The 25,323-nt window shown below is 38.2% G+C and overlaps 1 protein-coding gene across 23 annotated transcripts in view; it reads right to left on the bottom strand.

Moving 5' to 3' along the window:
• Positions 1 to 25,323, bottom strand: part of mical2a (microtubule associated monooxygenase, calponin and LIM domain containing 2a) — a 57,016-nt gene that overhangs the window by 8,643 nt on the left and 23,050 nt on the right. For 15 of the 23 annotated variants that reach the window (XR_006155269.1, XM_042728567.1, XM_042728571.1 and 12 more), the window contains exons 5-21: positions 24,002 to 24,103; positions 19,388 to 19,543; positions 18,838 to 18,938; positions 16,082 to 16,339; positions 15,848 to 15,963; positions 15,387 to 15,513; positions 14,826 to 14,916; positions 12,894 to 13,041; positions 10,499 to 10,698; positions 8,831 to 8,937; positions 8,640 to 8,708; positions 8,419 to 8,556; positions 7,703 to 7,816; positions 4,666 to 4,914; positions 2,588 to 2,695; positions 437 to 511; positions 5 to 136 (exon numbers count right to left, since the gene is read on the bottom strand). Coding sequence is in view for 19 of the 23 variants with exons in the window: in XM_042728567.1 (XP_042584501.1) it covers positions 5 to 136; positions 437 to 511; positions 2,588 to 2,695; positions 4,666 to 4,914; positions 7,703 to 7,816; positions 8,419 to 8,556; positions 8,640 to 8,708; positions 8,831 to 8,937; positions 10,499 to 10,698; positions 12,894 to 13,041; positions 14,826 to 14,916; positions 15,387 to 15,513; positions 15,848 to 15,963; positions 16,082 to 16,339; positions 18,838 to 18,938; positions 19,388 to 19,543; positions 24,002 to 24,103 (2,291 nt within the window). In the remaining 4 variants the exon portion in view is untranslated. Of the gene's footprint in view, positions 1 to 4; positions 137 to 436; positions 512 to 2,587; positions 2,757 to 4,665; positions 4,915 to 7,702; positions 7,817 to 7,935; positions 8,105 to 8,418; positions 8,557 to 8,639; positions 8,709 to 8,830; positions 8,938 to 10,498; positions 10,699 to 12,893; positions 13,042 to 14,825; positions 14,917 to 15,386; positions 15,514 to 15,847; positions 15,964 to 16,081; positions 16,340 to 18,837; positions 18,939 to 19,387; positions 19,544 to 24,001; positions 24,104 to 25,323 lie in introns of those variants that run through there. The other 8 variants (XR_006155273.1, XR_006155272.1, XM_042728577.1 and 5 more) reach the window with 5 other exon arrangements.

Below are 25,323 nucleotides of genomic sequence, written 5' to 3'. Positions count from 1 at the left end.
TTACCTGCTGCAACAGCAGAGAGGGACAGGATGAAATGAGTGGAGGAGGACAGGAAGCAGCAGTGCATTGTGGGAGAGGGCATGAAGGGGTGGTCAATGGGATGGAATGAGGGAAATGGAGAGATGAAGAGTGAGGCTGCACAGACATGAAGAGAGAGAATTGGAGCAAGTTGGATTAGTAGCAAAATGGATGGGTTGAAGGAAACCTTCAAAATGATGATCAGATTCTTTTATCTGAGCTTTCAAAATGCTGGATTTCTTTATCATAAATAAAAGAAATAAAAAAGTTCATGGCTTATAACACTTTAACAAAGACTTTAAAATCCTTATTGGAAAATGAATGGTAGAAATACTTCTGAAACAATGCTGCTGAAAAAGTGGACAGGCACTAATGAAATCTATATCATATGTGTAAACGTCTCAGAAAAAAAAGCACCTTTGAGCTTTTCACTGATTCTCTCTTCTCTTCACAAAGCTGCATGTCTTGCAGCCCAGTCTGAGGTATATCCGTTTATTAGGAGCGGAGGAAAGAGCATGAGGAGGACATGAATTGATGATGATTCATTAAAGGCTGTTAAATGGGCAAGCAGTGTTAGGAGTGTTAAGTGGTATTAGAGATGGAAAGAAGTGTATGTGTAAGTAATGGCAGGCACTTTCAGACGACAGGAGACAAGATTAGGAGAGGACAAGGGAGGACGCACTGTAGGGAGCAGCAATGCATTCTGGGATTGGGTGTGGTGGGGTTAATGTGGAGATGGATTGGAAAGTCAGACTGCAGAGGAGTCAGTCTGTCCAGAACAGAGATAGCATGAACATTCAGAACTGAGAAAATTGGATTGCAGAACACTCATTACTCAAAGGAAAATGTATTGCTCCAATGTTGCTCTTTTAAATCTCAGGAGGCCTGAGTTCTTTGGATTTTGTAGTTGTGTTTAACTCACAGTGAAGAACTTTATCTCTGATGTTTCTCCAAAAATTCCATGGTAAAAATAAACACAAAAATAGACATAAATGAAGTGAAATTAACATGGATAGCTGCAGAAAATGTGGTCTTAGCATATTTGATATATTGAATTTTAATTGCAGACTTTGCTTTAAGTAAAGTTTGAGATGTTGAGATCTCTTCTGAAACTTTCTGTCCCGCCATTGAAAGTCCATTCCATTAAATATGGTAAATGGATTCTCAACAGCACTTCCTTAAAACATGAGAACAAATCACGATGGTTCTTGAGGAAGCTCAAACATTCATCACAAAGTGATTGTGTCTTTTCAGAAAACTTGGATTAAACTATGGATGAATTATGGATTATGTTTATAATTACTTTATACATTTTTAAGCATCAAAGTTTAGGTTGCATGGTATTTCAATGGAGGGACAGAAATCTCTCAGGTTTCATACAAAATATAGTACTGTATGTTCATTTGTGTTTCAAAGATGAACAAAAGTCTCACAAGTCTTATGGAACTACATGAGGGAAACTGATGACAGTAATTGATTGAACTATCTCTTTAATTCTTGCTCTTTTTGCTCTTTATTTGCTCTTATTTCTGCCTGACAAAGCTGATATATGAAAGAGACCTCATTTGTGTTTTTTCTTTCCTATGGGTACATAAAAAGATATACTGCTTTGTGCAAAATCAGGAAACCTGCAACATTAATTATGTTATTTATGTAACTTAAGTTCCTTGTGGAAAATGTTAAAATTATACATTCAGATTTAGCAGTTGTTTCAAGGCTCTAGAGGACTGTTCAACATATGTTACTCACTCTTTGGAATGTTTTCAAAAGCTAAATATACTCAACTGGTTCATAGAAATTACAAGGAGGAGTGTCTGGCCCGCACTTTAATGACGGATGACAAAACCCAGAACATGCGTGTTACAGTATGAAGCCGGAGAGAGCAATTCACTGAGAGAAGAACTAGCATCAGTTTTTGCAGATAGATGATTTTTTGTTATCTAATGAACTTGTGTATTTTTTTCACCCACTGCATTTTCTTACAGAAGCACATGCTAGGAAATATAATAAATGCACAGAGAATGAGAATGTTTGAATCATCTGTGGACACCTGGACTGATGGTTTCTCCTTATGCGTGCAGTAAAAAAGCAAAGAAACTGCTTTTCCAGTCTGAGAGATCGATTTAAACGCTTACAGGACCCCTGAGCAGTCCAGACCCATTAATAAGACTAAGAGAGCCATATGAATTTCACCGACCCTCTTAGAGTTGAGAGAAAACTTTATTCCAACCATTTCTTCAAAGAACAACCAAATACCTCCTAATATGTTATGATGTCCACTGGCATTCATTGACTTTCTTAACTCTTTTCAAGTAAAACAGGTAATTTGAATGTACCGAGCACTGCAGTATGTCCTCAGCTGACCCACATCTGTTCTGCTAGACAGATTATTAACCAATTATGGTTGAGCGAGGGTTCAGGGAATTAATTACTCAGTATGCGATGATATCTGCAAAGACTGCAGGTGCATGAAATGATGCTCAGTCACTCAGTGATCACAGGCCAAAACCGCAGGGCATGCAACAGCAGCTGAGTGAGGAAAGCCGACACACGCAGTAACATAGTCACCTGATGTGGAGAGCAGGCCTCGCCAGAGAACATAGCGCTCAAATGCACAGCCTTCTCCTTTATGCTTTTTTTATGAAACTCCCTGGCCTTTTGAGTCTGGGCTTTCCTCTGAGTGAAGCCGGTAGAAAGGAAACAGCAAGAAAAAAGTGGAAGAGAATAAAGACTGAGCCTGTGGTGAACAGGAAAATCTGTGGTTAGATCCCTGTCCACTGATGTGTTTGACATTTATTACTTGTCAATACAATTGTGATTAATGTCATGCTTTTTAATGCTGCTAACTTGATTATTTTGACATTTTAAATTGGTTGAAATTGCCTCTAAACATACATATTCTCAAACAATTAAGTAACTTTATTTTTCATAATTTTTGCTAAAGATCTCATCTGGAATTTTTTTTAAAGAAATATTCTATTAAAAAGACTTTAGAACATATGAAAAGCTATTCATAGCTCAGTCTTTAGAAAGAAAAAAGAACTGAATGAAATAGTTTTAATGTCAAAATTGGTAGATGCATTAAATAGGACATTCTATGAAATGGGTGAGTTTTCCACTTTGAAAAGAGGAATTAAATGCCTTTCTGTCATAGCTTGTAGACATTCTGTCTAGAAAATAACGTATTTAAGTAATAATAAATAGCACTGCACCATTTCAGGCAAAGTAAAAACTCAATATAGGTTGGGATGTTACTATTCCTTTAGAAAAGTTAATAGTTACAGTGCTGACTGTTTTTACTATTCATATATTATTACTGACATTAAAGGGGTCATATGATGCTGCTAAAAAAACATTATTTTGTGTATTTGGTGTAATGAAATGTGTTTATGCGGTTTAAGGTTAAAAAAACACATTATTTTCCACATACTGTACATTATTGTTTCTCCTCTATGCCCCGCTTCTGAAACGCGTCGATTTTCACAAGGCTTATCTCTCTGAAAAGCGAGGTGTGCTGTGATTGGCCAGCTATCCAGCGCAATGTGATTGGCCGAATACCTCAAGCGTGAGACGGAAATGTTACGCCTCTTAACATATTGTGAAGCCTTTTCCTGCCGGAGCGACGAGACAAAAACATAAAGCCCATTATAAACGTGATATAAACGTGATTTCTAGTCGTGTTTTCTTTTGGAAGGCAAAAACAAAGTAGTTTCGCTTTCTCAATGGATCAACGTCACACACCGCGGCCTTGAGTGAGCAGAGTCCGGAGGCCTAGAGTGAGCCGCGGTTGGCTTGAATACGGTGCGGCAGGCGGATTCTACGAAGGAGCGTACCTTGGTCTTGCAGCAACCACATGTGATGACCCCGGGCTGGACACCGCTTCGTCCACGGTGAAAGACGATTCAGCAATCCACAGAAGCGGATATCATCCTCTTTTGGAAGGCCAAACAAAGTAGTTTCGCTTTCACAGTGAAACCACTATACGACTTCTATACGACATGGCAGCGGCGGCAACAACAATACTACAACGAGAATAAAAGGTATGCCTGAACATCTGTGCAGCATTATGCAAATCTTCCCACATACTGACGTAGAGGCGTGTTAGAACGAGCCGTTTCAGGAGGGCGTGGACGAGTGTTAACTTTTATGAAGAATATCTCTTTGGATTTGAGACTTTAGTTTTTGCAATTTCACAGATCTTCTTTATTCATCAAGAGCTTGTAACACTCCAAAGAGAAAGGAAAATTTTAAATCGCATCATATGACCCCTTTAAAAACAGAATTTAATGATCCTGTTTTTAATAACCAATTCTTGACCAAAAAACTCATGGTAACTGGAATGATATTTTAAGATCTGTCTCCTGACAAACAAAATGTATTGATAAAAAGGGGCATTTACTACTTTAAGGTACAATAATGTAATTGTGAAGAGTATGTTACTTTAATAAGATATTCTTATGATGATAATAGTGTTGACACTAATCCTGGGAAAAATACTTCAAGTATTTTAAATATTTGTTTACTAAATATTGGCAGAAATAATAAAGACAAAATACTATGTTTAATGTCCATGTTAATGAATGACAAATGAGGAGCCCTACTTATAATACACATACAAGACCAGAAGGAAGATGGTGGTGGTTCACCTGGCTTATCTCCTCTTCCACCCTCTGGAGGCGCTGGAGCATTGCTCTCATGGCCATCACTGCTGAGTGGCAGGTGGCTGTATTTCCTGAGTCTGAGTCAGCTGTGTTCTCAGCCTCTGATTGTGTGTGAGTGTGGGTGTAAGTCGGCTGAAGTGGTTTCCTCCGTGGATTCAGAGGACTGGAATGAAGCGAGGGGAAGAGAAGAGCCGAGGGCTCCTCAGAGTGTTGTACACAGGCAATGGATGGAAACTGTGAACACACAGTACATGTGGGCAGCGCTGGATATGAGCTGTCATACTGATAATACCCAATCTTGGGGAAAATTTGTAGTGAATCTACAGAGAGTATGCTAAATTGCTAATTTCACTGTTAAAAATAAATGTTCCAAAAAGGAGGTTTTGCAGGAATGCCATAGAAGAACAATTTTTGGCTCCCTTTCAGTCGGTCAGTCTCTACGTCTCGTTGGTGACTGATGAATTGTGAATCTCGCCAGAGAGACCAATCCACTTCGAGTGTAACTAAACGAGCCAATGGACACTGGCACTCACAATCACAACCGCATCCCGCACCCCAAACCAAAAGCACAAGAATAAGAAGCAGAACTTCAATCAGCAATCATTCATCTTATCACTTTGAAGCCGAGTGGTGGTGGATTACGGTGACGGCTTCACCAAAGGAAGTTCCTCAACCCTCAACCCCCCCAAAGACAGAGTGTATCCTTCGGTACATAGCGTCTTTTTAAAAAATCCTTATATACCCTCTTTCATGGTTGTTACCTGAGTGTATCAGTCGATAGCATCCTCCCCCTGACACGGCCCAGATGGTGATCTCTTTGCATCAGAGGGTTGAATAAAAGACTCCGCTTCTCTCCCTCTGCCTCTGGGGATGAAGACTCGGCTGAGTTGCCCCCTTCGGGGAGGATGCTGAAGGTGCAGAGTGGCAGTTGCCCGAGTCCAGACCTTTGCATCAGAGGGTGAGCTTTCTCTTGTCGGGTTCGTGTGGAATCCTACACCGCGTCCCGGTCCTTTGACGCTGGATCACAGGTCCCCCTCCAGTGCCATCCCTCCCAATCCTACACCGCGTCCCGGTCCTTTGAGGCTGGATGAGTGGTTCGTCGGTGGGGGTTGCGCTGGTTCTCAGGGCCCCCTCCAGTGCCATTCTTCCCAGAAGTGAATGAGGAGCTCACAAGATCATGGAAGGCACCTTTTACTGCCAGAAACAAATAGTGCAGCTCCTCTTCCCTCATCACCCTCGATGGCAGGGCCACTTTGGGGTACATGGGCATTCCCTCAGTGGAACACTTGGTGGCCATGAAACAGTGTCCTACGGCTGCTACCACTCTGCGGGTTGATCCATGTCTCCCCTTGTGGGCCTGTAAGTAATTGTCAGGTCTAACTGGCAGTGCTAGCTGGCAAAGCCCTGAGGAACCTGCACAAGGGTGGTCATGACCTGGCGGTTCTACATGCACTACGTACTGCGCCAGACCTCGCGCTCCGAGCGACGAAAGTAATCGCACAGTCTTTGGGTCGTGTGATGCCCACCTTGGTGGTCCAGGAGCGCCATCTCTGGCTGTGTCTGGCCGATATGAAAGAGCATGATAAGGTGTAATTTCCGAATGCTCCCATATCACAGATCGGCCTTTTCGGTGACACGGTCGAGCCCAGGCCGTCCAGGCCCCAGCCAAACATGGTGCCAAGCGCAAGTGCAAGAGGCCCTGAGATGGGTGACCTGGAGATGGAGGGGACTGTTCATCAGGAGATGGTGACCGCTCCACTTCCTCCTTTGGAGGAGGGCCTTGTGGAGAATCTTTTGTTTCATTTTGTTTGTGTTCTGCGGCTGGCCCAGCAGCCAGCGGTACCCAAAACTTCTGAAAAAGAGCAGTTTCCTCAATCTCTGGGTCCCAAGAGGAGGAGAGTGGACTGGTGGACTGTGCATCACAGGATCACTTCCCTCCTCCTTTTTGCCAGCGGGCTCTCACCTCAAACGGGTAGTGGCACTGAGAGGGTGGAGAGTCGGCTTGTGGCATCCATAAAGCCTATTTCTCCAGAGAGTTCCCTAACCAGGCAAACCTGTTGAGTCCTCCAGCACTCTGGTGGCTGGACGTGGCGGAGTGTCTGGCGCCAGGCCTTTCATCCAATGAATTCCTGAAATCTGGTGTGAGGCTAGTGCCCATATGAGTGGCCCTGTAGGGATCTCATATGTGTATTTCCACAGTACAGTTACTGGGGCCGTATTTCCCCTGGCAGACTACACTCTGCCATCTCTAGATGATGCAGCCTGAGCCATCTCAGAGATTTCAATGTGCAATAGGACCCTTTTAGGTAACTTTACATGAGTAAATGTCATTCAACCCCCTCTGGGAGGAGGTGACTCCAAGTAGGAAGGGCACGCTTTCCCAGTGTTATCCAAGTCCTACTGTTTGGGTTGCTCGAGGAACAGCAGTAGTCGACCTTCACTGCGTAGAGCCCGCAGTATCGTTTACCTTAAAGGAAGGTTCAGGAGGCCTGCACAGGGATTCCCAATTCGTCTGTCACCAACGTGAAGTCGAGACTGACCGACTGAAAGGGAACGTCTTGGTTACATGTGTAACCCTCTTTCCCTGAAGTAGGGAACGGAGAAATCATGTCCTGTCGCCACAGTTGCTGTTCCACTGCTGAGCTGCCAGGTCATTGGCTCGGATCCTCAGCAAAAACATGAATGAATACGGTGCACCTGCTGCCTCTTATACCCGCGCTGCGGGGTGTGGCAGCCAGATGTGAATTCCTCATGCCAATGTCCACTGGCTCATCCACTGGTCACCAATGTGATGTCCCCATTCCCTCCTTCTGGGAACGATTGTTACACATGTAACCGAGATGTTCCCTAAAGAACCTTTTAAAGAACAGTTCTTAGAAAACAGTCTAAAGAGTTTAGAATTTTAAAAGATGAATATTATCAAAAATACTTTATTTAGATTATGTGACAGCTAAAACCAGGTGATAAAAGGTACTTTTTATAAGTATTGTTTGTGGGTGTACACTGACTTTGGACTTTCTACCTGTTTTTTAGGGGGTGGGGGTGGTGGGACTTTCTTCTTGATAATGTTAAAGAGAGGGCTATCGGTCATATCGAGCGATGGAGGTCTTGGAGGCCTCTCATCATTAGAGTCAGCCTGAAATCATTATACCAGGAACAGTTTCAGAGAAAAGGAAGCCAGGGTCAGAGGGACAGAGGGAAGAAAAGAGAAAGAAGAGATTAACTAAGCACAGAAATACTCAGAAAGCCAAAATGTAAAATAAATGTTATCCCTTTAATTTTGCCATTATTTTTCTTAGAATTTGAAACCAATATGCCTTAAACCATTAAGATCCATATCTGATGTCAAACCTTGTACAACACATCATGATGTATCATATTTCAGTGTTTGTGAAAGATACTTTAGAGTACCAGCAGAGATTTTCTGTGAATGACAATAAAAAATTCAGTCCGTTACAAAATTCTATTGTATGGTTTCAGACAGTTTTGCGCACAAAACATATAGAGTGCTTTTACAGTGTATTTTGGAGCTCTACAGCCTTCACCTTTATTATACGGAAAAGAGCAGCAAGAACATTAGGCAAAATAGCTCTTTTTGTGTTCCACTGAAGAAAAAACGGAAGTGTAATGATATAAGACAGAGTAAACAATGACAGGATATTCACTGTCAGATTAATTTATGAAAATGTAATGTAAATCTTCAGCTGATGCCGTGAGTTCAGATAAAATAGTATTTACCTGTCTGCGAATAGAGCAGCTTGCTGTGCTGTCTTCAAATTTTGCTAGAAGCTGAGTGGCCATAAACTTGACCTTGTTTTCTTTCAATTCCCGCCCCTCATTGAATGCAGAAGAACTCTGATTGATGGATTTGATTGGCTGGAAGAGAAGTGGACCAATCAGAGAGCAGTTCTAGTTTCACATGCTTTTACTCGTATGTTAATATAAACTATAATACTGACCTCTTCTAAGTAACTAATTTTCCGTCTTCTCTTGTATATGGCATCATTATCTTCAGTCTTTTTGTCATTCTAAGGAACAATAAGTTATATTTTTCTGTAGAAGGTGATGTCAAAACTTCAACAAAATAAGAAAGTTCACCAAACAGAAACTGTAAAAGTGCTTGTAATAAATCAAATCCATTGTATACTACCTTGGGTATGCGTTTACGAGGCTGAAGCAAACTCAATGACTTGTAAACAGGTCTGGAAGAACCTGATGGACATTTTTCATTATTTGCATCACCATCTCGCTTTGAATCTACAATAAACCACATGACAAACATTTGCATGGTATTTGAGAATAAACAACTACAACAAATATGCTTTGTAAACAAACACACATCACTTTACAACATAAAAGCCTCAAATTGCAGCTTGATTGTTCTAGAACAATGCCTCCGCAGGGGCACAATCGTGGTTCGGGGGTGGGGGTGGTGGGTATGGATTTGCTTCTGCTGTATTAAAGTCTATGAGGCCAGACAATATATAATGTGGAGTATTTATGCCCTCCTCCAATGTGGTGATGTGCAGATCTGCAGGGCGGTAACCTGGTTTCAGACAGACATGCATTCCTGGCATGACTCCGTGACAGAAGGAATTGTGTAACACAAATGTTCGAGTGCAAAAGGCCAGATAAAATGCTTCTCTTTAGGGGTTTTCCATAAATGCATTTTGTGTTTCCTTAATGGACACACCTTATGCAAAGTAGGTGGAAGACACACTCAAAACAGGTAACAGGTTTTGGACAGTGTAAAAGGTTCATTTTTGAAAACCGTTAATGGGCTAAATGTAACAATGTAATGTATATTACAGCTGAAAATGTCTGTGATAATGTCCATGAATTATGAGACTTTGTCTATGTTTGATGTGAAATATAAGTGAATATTGAATACCAAATTGAACTGATCATGTACAGTACACTATCGTTCAAAGTCTGGAGTCAGTAAGATCTTTTGTTTTAAATTCATTCTTTTATTCAGTAATTTCATCCATTAAACTGATGAGGGAAATTGAAAGTGACAGTAAAGACATTTATAATAGTGCTGTCCAATCGATTAATCGTGATTAACCGCATCAAAAATTAAAGTTTGTGTTTACATAATATATGTGTGTGTACTGTGTATATATATGTATATATAAATACACACACATACAGGTATATATGTAAACAAACTTTTATTTTGAATGCGCTTAATCACGATTAATCGATTTAACAGCATTAATTTATGTCACAAAAGATCTCTTATTTCAATGATTTGCTGTTCTTTTTAACTTTCAATTCCCCAAAAGGCAAGGAGAAATGTTCAAATACTAGTATGCTAGATATTTATGCATATTTAATTAAGCAAGTTTTGTCCATCTTGGAAGTAAAAAAATAATTATTTTTAAATTCAATATTTTTGCAATATTTGTTTATATTTTATTAAATCTCAGGAGACCTTATTGTATATATGTATATTTTTAATTAATACTTTTATTCAGCAAGGATGCCATTAATTGATGCATTCAATTCAAATGTGACAGTAAATGCACTTATAATGTTACAAAATTGGTACATACTTTTCTTTTAAACTTTTTTATTAATCAAAGTGTCCTGAAAAAAATGTATGAACAATTATTGAATTATAATAATTGTTCAAAATATTGCAGTTTTATAAAATGTTTATGTTTATAAAACTTTACACCTTACAGACCCACTTTTAAACAGTAGTGTACTTGATTCTGCATAAAAGTATTCGGCACAAGTATTAAACTAGTTTACCATTCCAAACACAGCCAGTGATCCTAATATGGTTGTAAAGAAAGAGTTAATGATCTACCTGAGGGAGGTAGAGGCGTTCCCCGGAAGAGCTCGTAGAACTTGGAGAGGTAGTTGCCCATGCTGGTCTTGTCCGGCTCCTGACCTGCCGCCAGCTCCTTCCCTGTGATGAAAGGCTTAATGCCAAACTCCTTCTCCGCCACATCAAATGCCAGCTGAAGGTTTTTGGCACAGTCTTGCTCATTGAGAGAGTCATAATCACTACAGGAAACAATGTGATAAGAGCAGAGATCATGGGACCTGAATTAAACAAGCTGCCCTCTTGACATTTATGCAAAGAAAGGACAATGTGCAGCTGTGAAACTTCTCTGCTTTCTTTAAGCTACTTTTGACCATCTTAAATGACAGACTTGAAAAATGGCCCTTGATAAAGTGTGTGAAATGTTGCACATGGTTATGCTGTTCAAACGCTTTCTCAGCCAAGAACGCTGAAGTTTAAAAGTCATGCTGTTTAGATGAATAAGTATCATGTAGCAGGATATCTGTTTTTGAAGGAAAAAAGTTGTAACAAGGGAACGCAATCTCTCAAGGGGTCAAAGTGCTTTCCACATGGCTTGCTTATGTTTAGGATCACACAGTAACTAACTGTGCAAAGGCAAAAGCTAATAAACATACAGAAGAGTTGACTGGTATGGTTGCCAAAACAGAATGTGTTTTGTGGGTATGTCAGGAAGCAGACCAAATATTTATTAAATGTGCTTACAACTTAATTCGATTGCTAATGTTTCACTCATCAGATGAACATTATCAAAGTGTCATGTAAACTACTGTTTTATTAGGGACAGCCTGATTCATCCTTTAGAATTGACAATATTATCATATATTACAAATTAAATTTTTTGACACCATGATGTTTTAGTGTTTTTCCTGGATATGATATCAAGGTAATAATACCATGGTTTTTATACATGCACATTGTTTTTATATTTGTTTATTTTTTTGGGATATAGTACCTAGAGATGTAACGGTATGAACATTTCTTATCATGATTATAGTGAGCTAAATTATCACGGTTATCAATATTATCCATACCATGTTAATGTTTTTTTGATATATGATATGATATTAAATTTAAAAATTAAATTAAAAAATTAAATTTATGCATTTAGCAGACACTTTTATCCAAAGCGACTTACAGTGCATTCAGGCTATCAATTTTTACCTATCATGTGTTCCCGGGGAATCGAACCCACAACCTTGCACTTGGTAAGGCAATGCTCTACCACTTGAGCTACAGGAGCACTGATATGATATGATATGATATGATATGAAACTATGAAAAAAACATGTTTTTAAGATATGTACAATGTTTATTTGGACACGCCACCTTGGTATTACCATGTGATTTATATATGTATTTTTTCTGGATATAGTACTGATGTAATACCATGGTTGTTGAGAAATTGCCTTGGTAATTTTTCACAGATGGTAATACCAATGCCATGTTTTTAAAGACATAGTACCATGTTTCTGGATATCATACCAGAGCAATACCATGTTTTTTTCAGACTTGATGCCATGTTTTTTTTTTTTTTTTTTTTTTAAGAAATATATTTATTTTAACAAGGTACCAAGTCTAAATAAACATAATTTTGCCCTTGTATGATTTCCATAAAACATGGTACCATGTCTTTAAAAACATGGCATTAGTATTACCATCTGTGAAAAAGGTACTGTAATGTTAAAACCAAGTTGTTGTTGTTTTTTTCACATGGTAGTAATTCCTTGTTTTTTATCACTTTGTACAATTATGATAATACTGTACCAATGCCATGTTTTTTAAAAAAGGGTTTGTGGGCATGGCACCATGTTTTTTTTTTGTTGTTTTGTTTTTTTTAGATATCACCAACATATGGTACTGGAAAATGGTAATACTATGTTTGTTTGTTTGTTTTTATCTTATTTTATTTTTTATTTTTTGCACATGGTAGCAGGTAGAATAGTAATACTATGCTTTATACTTTGTGCCATGGTAATACCAATACAATGCATTTTTTGGACATGGCACTGTTGTAATACCATGTTTACACCTAATTCTGGACAATCTAGAAAACATGTACTAAAGACACTGTTGTTTAGCACGTTTTTTTTTTTTTTTTGCACAAGGTACCATGGCAATATTTAAACATACACCATGGTAATACCACAGTATTCTATTAATTACCCTGGGGTACCACGTTAACAGCATGGTACTGTATATGAATAATGGTTATCATACAGCTACATTGTATCATAGTACTATGTAAGTGTCAGTCATATAATACTTAGACACAATACTTTAAGTGATTCTACTGATCATGATATTAGTTACAGATATTAAATGAAAATGTATAAAAGGGAAAGACAGTGTTCTGATGATGTTTCCTGCAGAAGAGAGATGCTGTAAAGAATCTTACATGAGCTGTGGTCTGAAACGATGTATGAGAGCACAGAGAGCCAGGCCACTGCTCCAGCAGGAAGTGAGGTCAGTCACATTCACACCCCTGCAGCCCTCTGTCTGCTTCTGACACCACGTCAGTAACCGACTCGGCCTGATCTCAGACTCTGTTAAACACACACACACAAGCAGAGGAAAATGTTATTTAAAAACTGATCAACCCAAAAACTCTGAGAACCTGAGACTTTCGCTTTTTTGAAAATATATACAAAGGTTGATCTGGACTGAAAGTCAAGGTGACGTTTTCTCTTTGTCAGGTGTCTGAACTTGCCTCATCAATCTCGCAGCAGCATAATGCTCCTCTTACATAACACACTCTGTATTATTTGTTTCAGAGTAGTGTGTGAACTTAACAGCTAACAACTGTTTTCAGATGCAGTAAAGCCATATGTCAACAAGCTCAAAAGAACAGCAATAGCGGAAAGGATTTATTGTTATTGATTCAGGAAACAGCAGCATGACCAGAACCTAAAGATATGTGGTATTTCTGTCTTTGCTGCTTTTTCTGTTTCCTGTTAAGAGGCTAATTTAGCCAAGGATAGAGGAAGTTAAGCAGAAAAGTTCATGTACAGCACATTTCTAACTGATGTACACTACTGGTCAAAAGTTTGGAATAATTAAGATTTTTTATATATATATTTTTGAAAGATGTATCTTATGCTCAACATAATGCATTTATTTGACAAAAAATACAATAAAAACAGTAATATTGCAATATGTTTTTTCAATTTAAAATAATTGTTTGCTATTTGAATATGTTTTAAAATGTAATTTATTCCTGTGATGGCAAAGCTGAATTTCCAGCATCATTACTCCATCTTCAGTGTCACATGATTGTTCAGAAATCACTCTAATATGCTGATGAAACATTTCTAACTATTATCAAGCATTATCAGTTTTTGTATGTTCTATTTGTTTTAGAATTTTTGAATCAAATAATTCTAAAAAAAAAAAAGTATCATGAGTTCCACAAAAATATAGTAGCAATAATAATAGAGCGCCAAATCAGCATATCAGAATGCTTAAAAATCTGAAGATTTTTTAAGACATTTTATTATTTAAAATAGAAAAGTTATTTTAAATAGTTTCACAGTATCACTATTTTTACTGTATTTTCAGTTAAATAAATGAAGACTTTTAAGCATACGAGACATTTAAAAATAATATTTTTTTAACAGTAGTGTGTATTTTAGTATCTATGTATTTAATAGAAAGTTTCAATGTCAAAGACATTAAAAAAGACATTACATTAAAAGGATAGTTCACCAAAAAATATCAATTCAGTCATTGTTTACTTATTCGCATGTCCTTCAATACCTGTATGACCTTTTTTTTTCTTCTCTGGAACACAAATAAAGATACTTAGAGAAATGTTCATGCTGCTGTTTTCAATGAACAAAAGCCGACAGTGGCAGGGGCCTGAGAAGACTTTGAATATAGTGTACAATTCTTAAAAGTTGTTTTTACAGCCCACTGTCATTACTTTTTATTGTATGAAAACAAGCAGCATGAACATACTTTACTTAGGCTAGTAATCTTCTCACTTTGGCTCTGCTGGTAATAAAAAATCTCACTCTGGGTCGAATTCCCTCAGCAGAGATAAATTCCACCTCTCCCTGAACCTGCCACATCGTGGGAGGAGTGCGCTCGCTCTGCTGTTTTGAGAACGTTTCTAAAACAGGAGCTGCCTGTTATCTGCAGAAGGTAGGAATGCTGTAAACACTCGTCTTAACTCGCGTTACTTGCCTGTTGCCTATGATTATCATATGCAAATCTCAGCTCTCATATACAGTGGTGGCAACTCTTGAGGAACACTTGTATGGTGCACTCAAGTAAAAGAGCAGAGGATAATTATATATATGTGTTAGACTGATTAGAAGTTCCTTCTAACCTCGCCTGGCCAAGTTGACAGGGCGGCGTATGGTGGCGGCCCGTTCCAGAGAGCACGGCTTCATCTCTCCACAGATATAGTTGCTGCGGACCTACAAAGGAGAAAAATAAATAGTAATGGTAATGATAGCTTCAATGACAGTGACTATAAAAAAATTCCTATTTACATCTCTAAATACTGATTGGATGAGCCATGTTTAAAGCCTTGTTACTTGGCAACTATAAGTAGTCTACAGTTAGGCTTATTTAATTATTTGTAGTTTTTACATACAGTAAGTATGTTTTTAAATTGCAATAATATTGCACGATATTATTGTTATACATGATATTACTTTTTTGATCAAATAAATGCAGCCTTGCTGAACATAAGAGACTTTCTTTAAAAATAAACATTAAGAAAAATGTCGTTAATAATACACAGCAGTGTATTAGTTTATTTATCCTCATAGTCGTAGGTGCTTTATAAAAGCAATAGCTCACTTGAGGTTGTGAACTGCAGTGATTTTACCATGTGATTTTTTTAATGACAATATACTCTGCACAGATAGTAATGTCATCTCACCTGGTGTGGCCTGACACAGTTTGAATTAAGGTTGGGATAGCGTGTTCCCGGATCTATGGTGTACAAATCAAAGTTTTTGGCGATGTTTTCAGGTGTTGTTTGAGGTAACAAGCGGTACAGACTCTCCCTAGAAGAATAAAAACAAAACAATTACATAAACAAGCTATTAATAGTGTTTTAAGTGCATATTAACACTTTCAACATCTTTGAAATCTGAATATGTATATATATATATATATATATATATATATATATATATATATATATATATATATATATATATATATATATATATATATATGTATACATTGATTACTGATTTATTTATTCATTCATTCATCATTTCAGTATGACCAAATAGTCATGTATTATAGATGAAAACATGGTGGTGTATTCATATGGAGCTGTGTGACTGTGTGTGCATTTATTGTTTGCACATGTTAAATTTGACCTTCACTGACCTCTCTGCCAGCACCTCGAGTGGATTTCTACCCTGCGCCCAGCTTTTTGCCATCCAAGCCGTGTCAAAGGCTGCCAGGAAGCCGCGGGCACAGCCGGTCCCCATAGGCCAGAAGGGCTACAGTAAGACAGACAACCACAAAAACATCATCAGAATCAAACGTAATAATCATAAATATAAATAAACACAAGAATGATTATTTAAGTATAACTGCACAGTAATGTATCCTCCTCACCTCTAGAAGACTGTCCCCCACTAGTGCCACCAGCACACTGTGACCAAACCTCTCCCGGACAAGAGCGGCACTTTCTGAGGCGTACATGCACGTGAAATCGAACATGGCCACATCAGGCTGACCGCAGTGGTTCATGGCGTAGTCCAGCGTGGGCAGCTGGTAGTGGGTGGCGTAGTCGGCTGCCTCTCGTGCGTATGCCAGCAAAGCCTCTTGATTCACGTTTTCACTGTTCAGCAGTGCCTCAGTGTCGATATAATCCTAGTAAATACAAAAAAAAAAGTTATCATACCAAATATTGTAGTCTGATATTCAATCAGACACACAATTGTTCATTAGATTTAACAAATCAATTATTCATTAAATTAACAAACAATCACAGACCCCTCACCCAACACCAGACTTGGTGCCTATATATCTGTGAATGATCTCCAGGCCCGGACACCTCAGCCAGATCAGATAAACTTTACGACCTAAAAGTATGTAGAGAGAATCTTCCTCCCTACTCAATTCTCTCTAGAACAGACAAATACTGCTATAGGAAATGACTTCTTTCATTTATTCATAGACAAATATTTCTCTTTCCTATCATACATATCCCCAGGTCTTTGTGTATGATTACTACCTCCTTGTATACTGTATGCTCTTGTGTATTGTATACTGTTTTATGCATGCTTATGATAGATCACACTTATGATGTCTCTCTTAGCCTTTTCTTCACTTTCCACCTGGGAAGAAACTCCCAATCGCCATCGAGTCAGAACATCTTTGGAGTTCATGACTGCATCCGGACACTCTTCAATGACCAAGGCAATGCAAGTATCATACATTTAACTAAATGAAACAGAGGTTTAGTATAGACCATTTTAAAACGGCGCTGATGGTTTCACTCAAAGGTTAACTGACTCTGTGTGAGTTTTTGGTCCTGCTTGTGAATAAAGTCCCTTTACGATTCTGATCCATCTACATGCTACAATGCATTAATACTGTAGGAAAGATACTTTTTGTGGCCACGAAAATATCCTTTCTTAGAGATGATATGAATTTACACTGAATGTTTGCTGGACAAACAGATTAGTCGATGAAAATATTAATTCTGCTACAGTTCCTACTGGCTGCTGATATAATTAATTGTAATTATTTATATATATTTCCCTTTTGAGCTAATTTGCTACAATATACAGTAAGACTGCTAGCAAGTCAAAACTAATGTCAACTGATAGATTATGCGCTGTGATAGCTGGTTCTTTGGTCAACATGAAACATCATATACAATGCATTTTACTTCCAAAATATGACATTTTTGAATGAAACCGATACTTTGAAAAAACATAAGGTGGGACTTGATGACAGGGATTAAACTGTAAAAAGTTCTTATTCAGTACAAGAATGGAGACAGATCATCAAGGCTAAAACACTTTTTAACCAAAGGAAAAAACAAAACTTTTTTAGTTTAAGGGTGAAGATGGTCAATTTTTTCATGGATATATTTTCCAAATAAATTGAAAAGTATGCATTCAAGTCTTATTAAAAGGATATTATTAGTTTATAAACTTTTATTATTATTTAGAAAAATTAAACATTGAAACAATTTTGTTAAAAATATTATAAATGTTTAAAATAAAGTCATGTAGTGTGACAAACATGAAGGAACATGTAGAAAACAAAAATACAGTTATGAGTGTGTATCAAGGTCAGTAAGTTTTAAAATATCAGATAATTTTAGCATGTAAAATTAATAATTCATGTTCAGGCTGTAAAATGCCTAATTAAATTTGATGAATTTAATCGTAAAATCATGGTACAATCACCAAAAACGTATCAATGTTTTAAAATTATTTCATATTTTAATATTGTAAATATTAAGATATGTACACTCACATGTTTACAAGATCTAAGTCAAATATTTTATAACTTGACAAGTACACCGCATTTTGGAGTCCTTAAATCTAAACTTTTGTAGAACATAGTAGTGTAGTTCTTCAAAACCACACACACACACACAGATATATATATATATATATATATATATATATATATATAAAAAAATAATATATATATACCTTGAACACTATTATTTACCATTCACCCTTAAAAATGACCTCACTAAATGCTAGTAAAAACAACACCAAAAACACAAACAAAAAAAATATTCTCTGAAAATAAGTCTTAATATCTTATGCAACTTTGTTCCTCAAGTAAATTTATCTTGTTGTTAGGGTGCTTAAATATTTTCAATGAAAATGAAATCAATATTTGATATATATATATTAATATGTATAGATATGTACATATATACATACTGGGGGTGGCACTAGTGGTGCAGAAATGACCTTGACCAGAAAAATCCAGAGCTTTGCAAAACAGACACTAAATTAAATATCTGCCTTCAGACAGTGTAAAAAAATGGCTTGAGTAAAGACTGGATGACTTTCCAAAGCTGGCCGCAATCCAAAATAGGTGAAGACTGTCAGCCGCACACTCAGTTCTAGCACTCGACTCACTGCGTGAACCAGATCAGCACAGACATTCCCAACAACCCTAATGTGCGTCAACGACGAGGCCCAAGGACTGAGAGTACTAGAGAACGTTTGTGACTGTCTCTGTCCCCCTAATAAATACAGTATGTGCTCCTTAGGAGTGTTTATAAGCTTCTGGACTCTTGTTGTGTTTTTAGGCATCTGGTACCTCGATCTTTCAGGAAGCTAAGAAAAATAGTTCACACGACACTTGCCACAGAGTAAAGCAAACCAACTCACATGAATGATGACACCTTTGTCCAGCAGGCTCTGCTTCTTAGCTGTCATGACAAAGTAATGTGTGTTGTCTTTGTAGTAGACAATGTTCTCTAGATCAATTCCTACGAAAGAAACACAATTGCGGTATTACTTAAATCTGTCAGAGATATTCATCTGTGACATCTTCATGCCTGTAATATGACAAAATGAATCTCATGAGGTCAGAGTGAGTTTAATACAGGATTTTAAAGGAATTCAGTTTCAAAGGAGTACGAGTCACGGCAGGTATACAAAGCATACGTAAGTGTTTGAAGGGAGGAAGCCCATAATCCCCGGAGGATAACATTTACGTGACAAAACAGAGCAAGAGGACGATAAATGAAATATGGCCGCTCCTAACAGCAGATAACACTGACACCCTTATGGAAAACATTGCGGGAAATGCCGGGAAGAGGTGAAAGTACATAGCTGAGAGGGTTGGGAGATATTTCTTTATTATCCAGGGAGCTGCATGGTTAGTTTAGACTAATGTGGTGTATTTTTAGTGGCTAATGTGGCACATATTGCTCACCAGTTTCCTGTCTGAGATCCTGAAAGAATTTCTGGTTGAAGATGAAGGCAACTCCGCTTATCTCCTCGACCTTTGCCTCAGCGGTGGTGTTTCTGTTGATAAAGTTTGCTGTTATGGCGATGGCCAGTTTGCCACGAAATTCCTTCCTCCTGAACCCTGAGAAAGAGAGAAAGTGACGGAGGTAAACTAATGCAGCACAAACATGCCACTCTACCAGTATTACAAGCCCATTATTTTTGGTTCACAGATGCTCAGTTAAACCAGCGGCAAAGTCCACAGTGAATACTGCCTATCTGAAGATACTGAATATAATTATATATTATATTTAAAAAAAGAAGATATTTAAGACCATTAATATTCAGTAATATTATCAATTTAACTGTACTGACACTATTGAATGAGAACATTTGAACTGAATTAAGCTGGATAATAACACAAACTTTACAACATCGACACTTACTAAACTAAACTGAAACAACACTGAGCTAAATTGAGCTGAATTATGACACTGTTGTCTAATATAGAGCTGCGTTAAAGCTGAAATCAATTTTTTTTTCAAAATTTATGAATTTTACAACATTGACACTGTTATTTTTCCTGTTGAAGCTGCTTTGAAACAACCTGTATAGTATAGACTTGATGTGACCAGTATTATTAATTTGAACTAAAACTAAATAAAAAAACATTACTTGAAATAAAATAAGTATTAACTGAAATGAAATAAAATAAAATATTAAAAAACGTAAACTTATTTTATTTTAGGTAGTTACCAAAACAATATTTCTAATTTTAATTTAGTTTAACTTGAATTACTGAAACTAAATAAACTCAAACTTGAAACCTTAAAACATAAAAATAAAATCAAATTCAAAATATTAACAAAGTATATCAATGACAAAAATATTACACTTGATTTTACCTGAAGATAGTCGATGATTAATGAACAGTTATGGGTTGATATTTCACAGTGATAGGCCTACCGAGGCCTCCTCCACACAACTGCAATATGTTTGAAAATATTTTCTATTCATTTTGGCCTCTTTCCACACATTAGCAGCATTTTGCATTTGGTCATTGAAAACATCTTGAGGTTACGTATGTAACCATGGTTCCCCGAAGGAAACGAGACGCTGCGTCGAACGCTTTTGGAATGCCCTCGGCGAGGCCACGTTTTCAAGCATGTGTGAAATCAGTCCACTAGAGAAGCGAGACGTCATGAGCGGGGTGACATGAGCAACCAGGAAGAATAAAGGTGCATCCAGTAAGAGCACATGTTAGCTTCTGCGGAAGCGAGTGCCTGCAGGGACGCAGGGAGTATGGCAGGGAGACGCAGCAACTCGTTCCCTTTGGGGAACCATGGTTACATACGTAACCTAGAGACGTTCCCCTTCAGGAACTCGAGCTGCGTCGAATTTTGGAATGAGAATACCCACTGGACCATACGAGCAAATTCCTGTCTGGTGTGTATCTGGCAAGCACATCAAGACAAGAGTACTTGGGGCCATGGGGTAGATGTAAGGTCCAGGCTGTAGAAATGGATGAATGTGTGCGGAGAGGACAAAGCACAAACATCTTGAAGGACCACGCCCACTGATAAGGCCTTGGAGGCCGCCATACCCCAAGTTGAGTGCGCTCTGACCCCTATAGGTGACAGGAGGCCAGAGGACTCATAGGCCAGTGTGATGCTCTCAACCACCCACCGACTCAGGGTTTGCTTGGTCGCTGGAACCCCTTTCTTAGGTGGACCAAAGCACACAAATACCCTATCTGCCTTATGCCCCTGGGCAGCTCTGTGAATGTAAGCGTGCAGTGCTCACACTGGACAGAGCAGATTGAGTCTTTCCTGACCTGCTTCCTGGAAGGGAGGAGGACAAAAGGCTTGCAGTACAATAGGAGCCGGCGAGGAAGTGGGCACTTTAGGGACATACCCAGGTCTTGGGTAAAGAAATGCCCTAGCCATGCTTGGGGCCAACTCCAGGCATGATACAGAGGGTGCCTGAAGGTCCCCTATCCTCTTCAGTGAGGATATAGTGAGTAAGAATATCGTCTTAAGCATGAGGAGCTTGTCATAGATATCTTCAATGAGTTCGAAGGGAGCTTTGCACAGAGCCTCCAGAACCACTGCCAGGTCCCATGAGGGCACCTTGGTGCACTGTACTGGCCTCAGCCTCTGGGCTGCCCATGGATGCTCCGTTCCCAAACAAATCGTGTGTATCCCAACCCAAGAGATAGGAGAGGAGGAACACATGACTTGAAACACTGTCCGCTCGCCACATTAGATTTACTTTCACACTTAGGCATTATCTCGCTTTCTTAAAGAGAAATACTAACTGACTGAAGTGCTTATGCAACACACACACATACACAGACATGCTCGCTGAAGAGCAGAAGCTAACATGTGCCCATGCCGGATGCGCCTTTATGCTTCCTGTTACATGTACCTCACGTCACCGCTTTGTGACATCTAATTTCTCTATTGGAGTGATTTCACACATGCTTCACTCGCCGGGGGCATTCCTAAAGCATTCGACGCAGCTCGAGTTCCTGAAGGATTTTTTGAAATTGCATTTTAAATGGAGGACTTTCAAAACTTTATTTTTTGTAATGCATGTGGACAGGTTAAGTGGAGATGCTGGAATTTTTTAACATCACAAACACAACTTGCAGGTGATGTCAGAATTTTCATTTCTTGGTGAACTATCCCTTAAAATCACTGAATATGAATATACTGAGTCTGTGGAGTAAATCTCTCCAGTTGCAAATGTCTATAATATTCATCTGTAGTTTTTAAAGCCCTTGTGCATTTTGTAAGGATCTAGAGATCTCCTAAGACACTGCTGATGTGCACAACAAATAAAAAGGCAGAAACTGCCTTTTCAGAATATCTGCACTCAAACAGAGATCAACAAAATGTTCTCTCTTTTTTTTGATATTCTGATTGACTCAAAAGAGATTTTTATTGCATCATGCTTGATAAAGATTTGTTAGAGGCCTAGAAAAAAATAAAAAATAGTGCCTTTATGCATTAGCCAGATAAGTTCATCCCAGCCTGGCAAATTTTACAAAAACAGCACAAGCTGTTCATTTTTAATGGCTGTTGAGTGGGTTGATTTGGGTCGTGGAGAATTGGCTCTGCTTTCTCATCCTGCAAAATAATGTATGAGGCTCTACAGAGCTTCTCTACGAACAGACACAGATTTGATTAAGAGCAAGAACTGTTCCATTACTGCCATACTGTTAACTCACTAAGACATAAGTTCTCCTCTTCGTCATCTGCGTTAATCGGTCCAAATTCAGCTGCTTTCGTCTGACCACTGCTCTGCCTCAGATTGGGATAAATTTAACTTTCCCTAGATGTCCTGAACTAGCTCACTTAATGTCCAAAACAAGCCGGGTTTCTTTTTCCCTGAAGTTACTCATAATTGGGCAATGAGCTAACCCCACAAATGGCCTTTTTTGGAAAAAGCATCTGATTAGGGATAAGCGAAAAGATGACGAACCTGGAAAACAGAGTCCAACGGACACACATCATCAACTGAAAAGTGTTCAGAAACCCTGAGAGCTCCTCATGAGCACATGTTGACTCGCTGATCTCATATGTAACCAGTGGGCGGCTGGTGACATCATGCAGTATCGCTTTACACAGCAGAACTTGATTTTATGGCTTAATAACCTTCTTGGATGAAACAATGCATTCTAGGGACTTTGGCCAAGAGCATGGGCCAAATTTTAATAGTTGGTAAGGTTGTTTTAATGATAGAAAGAGTGTAACAAAGAGAGGTTCTGGATTACATCTGAAGACGTTTTATTAGTGTTGTTTAAAGGAATAGTTCACCCAAAAATTAAAATTTGCTTGAAATGTACCATTCAAGATGCAGTTGAGTTTGTTCCTTTTCGGAACAGATTTGGAAGTTCGGATCACTTCTTTACCAATGGATGTTCTTCAGTGAATGGGTGCCGTCAGAGTGAGAGTTCAAACAGCACATCACAATAATCCACAAGTAATCCAAACAACTCCAGTAATTGTCATTAACTTCATTAATGTCTTCCAAAGTGAAAAGCACTTTATCAGCTCTATCAGCTTTATCAGCAGTTCGGACTCTTATTCTGACGGCATCCATTCACTGCAGACGATCCATTGATGAGCAAGTGATATAATGTTCAATTTCCCCAAATCTGTTCAGATGAAGAAACAAACTCATCTACATCTTGGATGGACTGAGGGTGAGTAGATTTTCGGTTAATTTAAATATTTTGGGTTAACTATTTCTACATTTGCCATTTTGCTCAAATTTATACAGTAGTTTGTGCCCCAGATGTGAATTATACCTCAAATTGTGTGGCTTGTTGAGAAGTATACTATTACATTATTTGAAAGACCATATGACATGCTATTTTCATGTACATGCTATCATATTTTAGGCAGGTGCAATTTTAGCAACTGCTAGAACAGTTTGTAATCATAGAGCAAAGATTATTATAGCCTCTTAGTTACTGTGCAAACAGAGGGTTGCATGTGTGTTTATTTTAGTCCACATAATTCAGCATGGCAGATTTTACATTTTATTCCTCATGAGCAGTGATTGCATCATCTTCACCTATTTGAGCTCATACCTTCTAAAGAGTTTCGTCTCCCATCAGCTCCCACCACCACATCAAAGTCGAAGTCAGCCACAGGGTGGTCCGCAGGCCGGATCTCTGCCCTCCAACCCGGCCCTGCAGAAACAAACGCAATCCTTCAGCTGCAAAAGTGACAAATCACAGTTGAGATCTTTTTAATATCTCCTAGAGAACAATGAGATTTTCATATGTTTCTACTGAGAAAATGACACTAGTACTCTTGAGATTCAGAGAAGATATCAACAGTGTTTTATATATGAACACAAACCTTTCTCATATAACTTTCCAAATACTTAATTATCTGAGTTGCTTCCACTTTAATTTCATAACTCTGTACTCTTACTGCATGCCAAGCATTGTCTCATTGATTAGGAGAAATAAAAATAGACCTATTTCAGATTATTCTACTAAGAAAACAATCTACATATGTTTACCCTTATCTTGATCTTAATAGTGACTCAAACTCTAAAAATGTAATTATCTGAGCTGTTATCCAAATTCATTTTATAGCTCTATATTTTTACAGCATGCCAACAATTGACTCTGCTGTTTCTATTTTTATTTCTCCTAAGGAATTTCAGAAGTATCTGAGAGTTGATACATAACTGGGAACTCATTAAATCTCCCAAGCAATATCTGAGCAATAATTTTTCCTCCAGGTAGGACAGGAGCTGGGTGGAGCGATAGGACAATAAATACAAATATCAAAATATTTCAAGACACTTCACCCAGGTTCACTTCTGACAAACTGTTCTTGCTGTAAGAGAACTGCATGTTGTTTTAAATGGAAATAATCTGTTGAATGAAAACATTTGTTTTTCAGCTACACATTTCAACAAGACTAGGTAATGTTACTCAACACTCATGTATGCATTATGCAATCGTGCCAAGAACACTATGCATTCCAGAAACATATAGTCACAGCAAGTCATTCAGTTATTATTAATAACAGCCAACCATCAATGTCAAACGTTTAGGGTACAGCTTAAAAGCAAAATAAACAAAAACTGTTTAACACAAGTTGAGATCCAACTGAACTACATCCAGGATCATGAGTCTCGCTCAAGGCCATAGTACAGGGTCACAGCAAGCACACATTCTTAATTTAGAAAGCACTTTTGTTTTATCTGCCTGCTGTCATTCCTGTTGAAGGGAGAAAGATAGATTGCTAATGGTCTAGAAGTCTAGGGGAGAAGCTTACGCAATGTTGTTCTTCCATAGATGACCAATGTGGCCACATATGGAAACACAATCCTTGGACCTTTGAGTTGTGTTTCTAATTACCAAGATCAACTAATCAGTTTCTTCATTTCTCT

The sequence above is a fragment of the Cyprinus carpio genome, chromosome B7 (genome assembly GCF_018340385.1).
Source record: "Cyprinus carpio isolate SPL01 chromosome B7, ASM1834038v1, whole genome shotgun sequence".
Taxonomy (NCBI): Eukaryota; Metazoa; Chordata; class Actinopteri; order Cypriniformes; family Cyprinidae; genus Cyprinus; species Cyprinus carpio.
The sequence above is the reverse complement of the archived record's forward strand: the minus strand, read 5'-3'. Positions and strand labels throughout refer to the sequence as shown.